Source organism: Platichthys flesus, chromosome 13 (genome assembly GCF_949316205.1).
Source record: "Platichthys flesus chromosome 13, fPlaFle2.1, whole genome shotgun sequence".
NCBI classification, from domain to species: Eukaryota; Metazoa; Chordata; class Actinopteri; order Pleuronectiformes; family Pleuronectidae; genus Platichthys; species Platichthys flesus.
In genome coordinates this window covers 7,418,698-7,428,728 of record NC_084957.1, presented here as the reverse complement: position 1 = coordinate 7,428,728, position 10,031 = coordinate 7,418,698, and the positions used below count along the sequence as shown (strand labels likewise).

The following is a 10,031-nucleotide window of genomic DNA, read 5'->3' as shown; positions in this document are numbered from 1 at the left end:
CAACTGAATCTATCTCACACTTACCTGCAGTTACATATGGAACTTACAATAAAATAAGTTCTGAATACCAATATACAGCCACTTAATTTGTTGTACCTTTCATTAGAGGTAAGTTTGTGAAAGGACTTGATTAAATATGTTAAGCTGCAGCTCCAGTGTCACAATGCACATCGCTCCTTGAAAGACACACTCGCTGCAATGATTGGAGCTAAACTGCTGAAGTGATCGTAAGGGGGTTGAGGGCTTAACAACTAAATGTTCATTTGCTCTATCCATAAATCGGAGCAGCCACATCAGTGATTGCAAATCCCCAATTTAAGTATCTGCTGCCGCTGCTCATGTGTTTTGTCTTGGGGCCCCCGCAGCCCCCTGATGGGTTCACATTTAAAAAAGGCAGCATTGCTTGATTGCAGTGTAAATCTGGAAGCTGCGGGAGATTAACGGTCAATTTTTGTGCCTAACAATGAAGATGCTAAAGGTTTTAATCAAGGTTCCGCATAAATAATCACCTCTGAAAAAATGAATCAGTCTGAAGCCTGAGATCTTTATTTGCCAGTCATTTCTAATCTCGAGCACAAGTAACAAGTCTCAGGTTCGCCGAGGGTGAAACATTATAATAAATCCGACCAAACAGAGTCTGCAGTCGTTTTACAGTTCGGTAACGTTGATAGAAAAACAATATAAACCTCAGGCATCACAGCACTTTTCAAGGTGAATCAACATGCATGATCAGCCCCTCACCAATTTTGCTGGCATCCGATGATGCATAAGGCCTGGGGACAAATATATAAAAATCTATCTTTCAAAACTATTTAATGAATGTCCCATAATCTTCATTTTGGACATCTTATATACAGTAACTCAGAGGCAGTGGCAGCGGCCGCTCAGCCGCATCCTTCATCAGTGACAGTAAGTGGACAGGAGCACGGGGAAGATTAGCTAAAGAATGATTTGGTTTTTGAAGCTGCGGTTCAGGTCTTTGTGTGGGAGGACAATCGAGTTGAGTATGATCACCTCGGAGGGGATGGTCACGTTACAACCTGAGGAGACAAAGCAAAGTGACGAGACAGATCAGTGGTGCATTTGCACTCAGAGCATTCAGGGTGTTTCCTAATTTCTGGTTTTTCTTGAAAAATAAAAGGGAAGTCAACTTAAAAAAGCCCTGTAGCTAAAGAGGGTTAAATAATAATGATTAGAATAATTGTAATAATAATAAAAAGAAGACGACAAGGAAAAACAAAGAAGAAGAAAATGAACTGTTTTTAAAAAGTGATATCTGGGAAGTGACTTGCCAAAACCTGAAGACAAACAGCACTTATGATAATGAGTATGATAATTTTGAAAATACTTACATCAAACATTAACTTGTATTTACAGTCACTTAGTCAGAGCACACTTACCGAGAATAGTAATGGAGGGCGTGAGTTTTCCTTCTCTGAACAGCGTCTCACTGTCGATCTTTGCATACGGGTCGTTGGGGTTCGGGTCACTCGGGGTTCCTTCCACTCTCGCCCACTTGCCGACGGTGCTATCCCATCCCACGATGCTGTTCAGAACACAGCAGTGATCCTTCAAGGAGAGAAAGATCAGAAAAGTTTTTAAATGTTCAAGAATTCATCAGCAGATAAACTTTTGAAGCATCTCCCTCACGTATTAGAAATTGTTAGCAGATGTGAAAAAAGACTGTCCTTAAAGTACCAGATTAAAAACAGGGGTTGTTTATATGGATGGAGACCTCTGCTAATAAATTGTCCTGTAGGCAATATGAAATGAAAGCCAATAAGTCATCCACAGCCTAAATTCATTTTCGAGGCACCAGTCATCACTGGAGACATGGGATTAAATTATGCCAGACTCAGAATCGTTAAAAATGACATCTTTGTGAGAGGCACAGGCAACAATATTTCTGCTGTGACAGTGGAGCTTAAGAATAAATTCCAGAGAAGTCGCAGCTGAAGTGTGGATAACGTCAGTCATAAAATGTAAAGATGTCGCCGACAGTGAAGGGCCAGATAAATTTCCCCTCAATTAAATTAGTTTGGAGGTTCAGTTTGAATCCAGACTTGGTGTTTTGTACTCTGAGGGAAGTTAAACATTTCAGAGGCCGCTCATTCTTTACATGACCAATAAAGCTCACTTTAAACTCTAGAGAGAGTTCACCTATTGATGTGACATGAAAATTACACTTCTTCACTCCCACTGCAGCGAATGGCAAGGCTCCAAAATACCAAATGAGAAAAGCTGTTAGAAAAGCCCTCGGGTGGCTGAAGAAAGGGCAGAGTGTGTGGTGTGCATGCACAGATCCAGAGCCCCATGTTAGCCTGTCCTGTTTCAATGGAAGAAGTTCCTCTTGTAAACATGTGCAACATATTCAAAGAGGCTCACCTGCAGATTTGCACCATGGAGGATGATCGATTCCCGAACTCTGACCCCTGCACCAATAGTCACTCCGGTGCCAATGGAGACATTGGGACCCAACTGAACAGAGAAAAGTAGAAGTCACCTCAAGTTACAGCCGCAGCACAAGTTTAACTGGTCACACCAGTCCACTACAACCCTTTAGGTATGAGGGAGGACATGAAATTACCAGTGACACAGATGGTTTTGCATCTTTCACGTGTTAGAAACATCATCAACTCGTTCACGGCCAATTGTTTATTCCAACAGGGAGACTATGTCATGTATATTTGATATGATGTTTTTAATGTGATGTACTGTTTGCTGGTAAATGTTCTTTTGTTGTTTTATACAGAATTGTCTTTTGTAATTTACTAATATTTATCAAGACATTGTGCTGTTGAATATAGACCCTTTTCCTTTGTATGTATGCACAGAGTTAAGAACATCGAATAAAAGTACTCTTACCTTAGCAGTGGGGTCAATATTGGCTGTCGGGTGGATATAGACATTACCTGCGCAAACAAGAAGTATGAATAGTCAAATAAAAGCTTACATAAGTTGTGTTTATGTCAATATTGAGAAAAGAACAAAGCTACAGACGGTTCAATAATCGTACCACTTATTTTCGGCCCTCCTTCCTTATTTGACGCCAGTCTTTCAGGATGGGTTTTGTGATACTGGTTAAGGTACAATCGACTGGCATAGATTGCAGACCTGGGAATGACAAAAAACTCATTAAGTTTTGAGCACAGAAAGTCTTTCAGTATCATGGATATTGCCACTGTCTCTAAACAATTACAATGTTAGCTGAGGTTCACTCTGTCAATATAATTTAATGTCAATGTCTAAATAATTTTTATGCTCGTCCAATGCCTCCCCTCTCCTCTGGCATTAGGTAGGCAATGGGGTCACACATGATGTTAAGATGACTCTGTGTCCGGTTGAACCTGACAGTGTTTATGACCCCTTCACTCACCCTGCAGATTTGATCTGGCTCCAGAACCTGAGTGTTTTATACACGTAGAGTTTGCCTGTCCCTGCCAGGGCCGTAAAGATGTCCTGCTCCAGCCTGATGGCCTCTGCTCTGTGCCAGCCGTTGGTTGGCTCCTCTCTGCAGGAGACAGATTATCAGTTCATGGTGCTGAGTTCCAAACCAGGGCCAGAGGACTCATTTATTAAATTAAAATCTTGGAGTAGCATGTTAGAAGTAAATCCAAGAAAAAGTTGGGATTAAAACAAAAACAAAATTCCATAATTCAGAAATCACTTTGATTTAAAATGATATGTCATATGTAAAAACCATAGACTGTATGTAAAGATTTTCGACATTATGGCTCCCGACAATACATGGCCTCCTCCATGTTAGCCAATGGGACATGAACCCATAGTAACTCATCCAACATGTCAAAAACATTTGTCTCGATGATGAATTCATGAATTTCAGGTCAATGGTCTGTATTTATACAGCACTGTTCTAGTGTTGATGACAACACAAAGTGCTTTACAGTACAGTTTGCCATCCACTGATTCACACAAGTATTCTTACGGTTTATCTCTGTGCAGCACTTCATTACTCATGTCTCATACAGTATCAGCACAGCCGTCTGCTCCCATTTGGGGCTCAGTATCTCGCCCAAGGACACTTTTGGATGCAGAATGTGGGAGATTGGGATCAAACCGCCGAAATTCAGCCTCCCGAGCCACAGGAGGAAGTTCTTATCACACCGAAGTGTTCATTTTCCTGGTAGGTTTGGTTTTGCCTACTTATTTGACAGCCGTATCCAGTATGGTGGCAAAACAAAGTATAATTCATCTGCATCTGGCAAAGAATTGTATTGTATTTGTTTTAAATAAGCCCCTTGCTTTCTAATATGTCATCAATGACTTAATGACTAATGATTCACTGCAGCCAAAGATGCTCCCGACACAAACATGAGGACTGAAAGGATCTGGGGGTCTTTGTTTCAGCCTGAACCAAACATACCCACTTTTCCAGATCACCTCATTTAAATAATCTAAACTATTCAAGTCTGGGGAGAGGGTTGTTAAATCGTTTTCTCTTACAAAAAATTGTACTAATGAGAAAAAGAATACTTTATGGGAATCAAGAACGAGTTCTCGTGGACTCTCTCTTCACCCTCCCTGTACTTGAAGAGTTGTTGAGAGTCCTTAAATATTAAGTTGGGTGCACAAACTAACCCAGTGGCTCTGTTACCTCACAAGTCTCTTGATGCTGAAGAAAAACATGCGTTGACCTACAATCCAGTGCCCAGAAGTAAATGAGAGCACTGAGTTAAAATGCATCATTCCTACTAACCATGATGGTGTCAGGAATGGGTTGAAAGCAGAGCTGATGACCTAGCAGGGAACCAAAAGCCAAAAGGGAAAGAATCTATGTGTTCCATGTTAATCAGGTCTCTGGCATAGGGTTTTGTGAGAGTCCCAAGATTCAACGGCTTGTTAAATATTGATGAAAAGAATATTTTAAGGGATTGCACCCATAATCGAAGTTTTGGGGAAAAAAAGGAGGAGACGTGGTTTGAGGCAGAGTAGTCCCTGAGAGAATTTGTAGTCCAACACGTATAATTTCTATGAAGTATCTATGATGTGTTCGACAATTTTGCTGATGCAGTGCCCGGTTTGATTTAAGTGCTTTTGATGTCAGCAGGTAAATTATGCATGCTGTTGTTCGACTTTTGGCTATAAATTTTCAGTGTCCTTGGGGGGTGCAAAACCTCAGGTCTACTACACCCATGTGTGAGAAAACCCCAGCAGGGAAAACAGTGTCACTGAAAACTTTGAACTTATTCCATGTGTTTTAGTTTCTGTGAGTGACCGGGGTCCCGTCCGTCCATATGCACACTTAGGCTGTGATCAGACAGAAAGCTTCTTCTAGGCCGAAGGAAAACTGTGCAGTAAGAATTTATGAGCTACAAGACCAACTGTGAAACACAAAGTTTCACCAAGTCCAAGTTACCTTATTAGACTTTGTTAGCTAAACTAGAAAAAAACACAGGGACAACATAAAACAAGATGCTCTACTGAACTTCTGTTTCTGTACAGATAAAAAAAAACAAGATGTCAATTATTTTGTCCTCAGTGACCTTTACATGTGCTGTTAGGCAGATTTTTTATTTTGTTCTTCTCTGTTTCAACTATTCACCCTAAGCTAAGCTAGGCCAACCTAACCAATTACTGGCTGTAACTTCACATGTCAACCTTTTCATCTAAATGTCAGTAAGAAAGCAAAAAAACTTGTATTTCCTAACATTTCAAACGTGAATCTCTGACAGGCAAAGAGATTTTCCAACAATTAATCGTCACTGTCCCATTAAATTTTAGCTAAAAAAGCCCATAAATAAATAAAGTTCACAATAGGAGATGTATAATTTATCAAAAAAGTGCACAGAAAAAGGGGGCACAGGCAGCACAGGCAGCACAGAAGATTCACAAAGCATCCTATGCAACTGCAGCTTCTTCATTTCTACACCTCACACTGTACACTACGTGCTCTAGAACCACACCGTGCAGCCTCGATGTACCAACTTACCCATCGTACGGATATCTGATGAGTGTGTGGGGGAAACAAATCATGGCAGGGAGGAGAGGGGGAGTGGGGGAAAAAAGAGACCATGAAAAGGACCAAAGAAAATGGAGTAAATGGTATTCAGGTGCTTTCCCATGTACAGATCCCCAGTGAGGGAGAGTGTCCAACTCACAGTAACATGTCCTGCTGATTCTTCTGGAAGACTGCACCGATGTGCTGGAAGATGTCCGGGCTGAAGAGGTAGACACCGCAGTTGATGATGTCACTCACAAACGTGCTCGGCTTTTCCACGTAATGCAGGACCTGACAGGAAAAAAGAGGCGTGGTTAAGATTCAAGAATAGCGACAATAATGACAACTAAGGGATATTAAAGAGGAAAATTTAAATACCTCATGCGTTTCCTCATTTTCAACAATACAGCCGTAATTCAAGGACTGTGTTCTGTTCGCCTGGTAACAGAAGAGTGGTCATATGGTTAAGCACATATACATTTTTCTTTTTGACATCAGATGAGGAATAATTCAATATAATCAAGATGCTAACGCTAGACAAAATCAACTGCAACAGGTACTAAGGAGTAAAATGATCACTTTCAAATCCTTTTACAAGTTGTTTCACAGACATTAACAAGCTGCCGACAACAGGAGCTTACCGTTGTCCCCAGGATAACAGAGCTGTTTGGTTCTCCGTGTTCCTTCTGGAAGCTGAGCATCTCTGTGAGGGGAAACGCTGAGCACACATCAGCATTCAGGACAAAGAAAGCCTCCGGACTGCCGGAGACAATCTGATCTCTGAAGTGATAGATGCCTCCTCCAGTGCCCAGGGCAGAGTACTCCTGCAAATACCTGCAGTGGCCAGCCAACAAGAACAGCATATAAACAGTCATTCAGCAGTGATAGTGATGCACCACTTGTAACAGTAACACAATTTTATAAAGATGAAAGAATTTGACTCCTTAGTAAAACATTATTAAAACTCCCACGATCCCCCAAATACACAATCAGAAACCTAGTGATGATTATCTGTACTTGTTTGGTGAGACAATGAAAAGCTTGTTTACCTGATGGAAATCTTGAACTCCTGCTGCGCATTAATCATGAACCTGGTCAGTTCTTCATTTGGTTGAAAAAAGCCAATGAGCAGAATCTCCTTCATGTTTGGCACCTGGGACACAAAGTGGTTAATATTGGATTGATTCCATTAAAGGATTACTTATTGACACTGACAAGAGAGATTTTAATGATTCCGTATTACTCAATTGAGTTTAGACCAATTAAACTTAAAGCGTTCTGTGATATGCAGGGTAACAATTTACAATGCCATATTAAATTTACACTAATACCAAGATGAATATAAAATAAGCACACACAACATAATCTGAGAAGCCTTCGTACACTACGAATAAAGTAAACTAATCATTTTAAACCTGTTAACAATGTTAACCCTTAGATGATCTACTTTTCCACAAGGAACCAGTGTTGCAAAAAAAAAAAAAAAACATACATACTACATACTGCAGTGGGGATGATTGCTGTGTACTACGACAGTGGTACTGTATCACTACGACACTCACCTTTGCACATGCTTCAATGTGGTGCTGTAGCATGGGCACACCAGCTACTGGAAACAAGGGTTTGGGAACTTCAAATGACAGCGGCCTGAACCTTGTGCCTGCAAAATAATAAAGTTTTTTTAACTTTTAAAAACAATTACAACTCCCGATAGCTTTCTATAATGTTAGCGGGAATCACACCAAAACAAACTTTTAACTTCATTATATGAGATGTATTGTTATGAGATATCCTTTCTGAACTGTGGTGTTTTAAAAAGCCGTCTTTATGATCAAGATATTGTTTTGCAGAGCACCAAGAATCTAGTAGTGAGCTGTTAGTAGATTGATCCGTCCACACAACGTTTATTTTTGATAGTTAATTTGTCATTACATATATATATTTTGATTTTGGACTAAACTAAACAAGAAATCAAAATGTCTCCTTGTGGCGTGGATATTAGACGATTTTTACTATTTCATGATATTTTATAAACCACATGCAAATCAATTAATCCGGGAAATATTCCTCAGATTAATACATAAGGTATCAGGGGCAGTGACCGTAAAGTAATCACAGGAATAATCAGATTTGGGAAACTTCATTTATAAGAAGTCAACAGTTGATTATATCATAAGTACATCTACAAAAATAAAAAGCAGCCTATATTTCAAATGCACGGATGTATATATATACTAAATTAGACATTAATTTGGTTATAATAATCCCCAAATACGTTTTTTCAATAGGGCTACGTTAACTGGTAACGTTTACCAGTTCAATTCTTAGACCAGTGCTAGGTGGACAACACACAGTTTATTGTGCTATGTGTAAAACTACAGGTCTCGGTGGGATGAGCAGGTTCTGAATGAGGGTGTGTTGTTGTGATCGTGTCATTCTGCCACGTCAGTGAAACAAACAAGCTCAGCTGGTCTGTGCAGCTCAGCTCCTGTTAGCATTAGCAGCCTAGCTCCCCCTCCACCACACACACACGACTGTAAACACGAGCAGGGAGCGACAGTAGTTTCTCTCACCTTTCTGTGGACCTCCAATCAAAACCACCGCCTTCAACATGTTGACTGGGAGCTGTGGGCCGACAAACACGGGACCTGTCAGTCTGACTCTGCTCTGACGATTACCTACAGCTGCTCCGACGGCACTTCCGCTTCCACTTCCGTGTTGTATCGTCGACGAGACGACTACCTTGACAACGTGTAGTGACGTCACAGTAGAGGAGTGACTGTATATCTATATACAGTCTTTGGTATATTAGCTTATATACAGTCAGTGATGTGCAAGTTCACACCTCTCATGTACTAGTTCAAAGTTCAGTTCATGCAAGTAAACATGAATAGTTCACGTTCATAGTTCACCATTTAAATTCTGAACTAGTTCATAGTTAAGTTCATTTCATAGTTTTAAGGTGGAAAGTGAGAATGAAAGACTTGTTAAAGAAACCCTTATCCATCACTACCCCTTGCCTTTACTGTCGGAGTCTTTATCAGACAGTGTGTACAGTGGGGTGGCTGCTACAGGCTTGCGTAAATCAGTCCCCTGTGAAGACCAGCGTCATTTACCCTTGAACCAGCGCGGAGAAATGATGATGAAAAATGAAATATAATTTTTTTTTAATTAAATTAAATTAAATTAAATATTTAAAAAAAAAAAAAAAAAAACTGCGCGCGCACATCCTGCGCAGAAGCCCACTGAGCACATCCTGCGCAGAAGCCCACTGCGCACATCCTGCGCAGAAGCCCATAGTTCATCTTGCGCAGGAATTGCGCGCGCATTTTTTTATTTTTTTTATTAATTTTTTTTCATGTTTTTATATTTAATCCTTTTTAATTTAGTTTATTCAAAGATATTTTGCAATTAAAACAAGACATTCTGCCAATTTTAAGGGTTCAATGTATTGCCATTTTTGAGATTAAGATGGGAAAGGGTTGGATTCAAACCCGGGACCCTTCTACTGAAGAATGGGCACTTTACTGACTAGACCACACCACCTGATGGATTCTTCGAGGAACTAAGCACTTTAAGAAGATGTACATATTATCGTGTGCGTGTGTCCCTGTCATTTTATGTTGCTTTTCAGAGAAAATAATTTCTACTTTACTACATATATTTGACAGCCTTACTTAAAAGTTACATTTATATTTTTGGCTTTTAGATACTGGATGATTTAACATACTTTAAAAACCTATTGTTAGAGAATAACCCAGTACTCTCTAACCTTGTCTTCTGACGCCTTACAAGAATCAGTCTGCTGTGATGTCCTGAGGCTGCCCCCTGCTGGCTGCTGGGTTCCTCTGCTGCTCAAGCTTGGTTTTTTGCAGCTTGTGATTAACTAAAGTTTTCCATAAAAGAAATCCTTAATACACACTTCAAGGGCAATTTGATGTACAACCAGTAATCAGTGCACGACAAAAATAAACCAATATATACAATGTAAATAAAACACAATATAAAAGGCCTACAGACAGTCAAAAGGTTTATGTAATAAGCTGAACCTATACGGCCAGTCTAGTGAATG

At 40.0% G+C, this 10,031-nt stretch overlaps 1 protein-coding gene across 2 annotated transcripts; it reads right to left on the bottom strand.

Annotated features, from left to right (window-relative positions):
- Window positions 1-530: 530 nt before the first annotated feature.
- On the bottom strand, window positions 531-8,678 carry gmppaa (GDP-mannose pyrophosphorylase Aa). 2 transcript variants are annotated; one of them, XM_062402823.1, is made up of 13 exons: window positions 8,533-8,678; window positions 7,522-7,619; window positions 7,009-7,112; window positions 6,601-6,793; window positions 6,338-6,397; window positions 6,120-6,250; window positions 5,951-5,965; window positions 3,377-3,511; window positions 3,017-3,114; window positions 2,866-2,912; window positions 2,386-2,478; window positions 1,401-1,569; window positions 531-1,040 (listed from the first exon to the last, which is right to left on the bottom strand). In XM_062402823.1, the coding sequence occupies exons 1-13, from the start codon at window positions 8,570-8,572 to the stop codon at window positions 940-942; spliced, it is 1,284 nt and encodes a 427-aa protein (XP_062258807.1). In that variant the 5' UTR covers window positions 8,573-8,678; the 3' UTR covers window positions 531-939. The 2 variants fall into 2 exon arrangements, with proteins under 2 accessions (XP_062258807.1, XP_062258808.1); XM_062402824.1 differs by lacking the exon at window positions 5,951-5,965.
- Window positions 8,679-10,031: the final 1,353 nt, after the last annotated feature.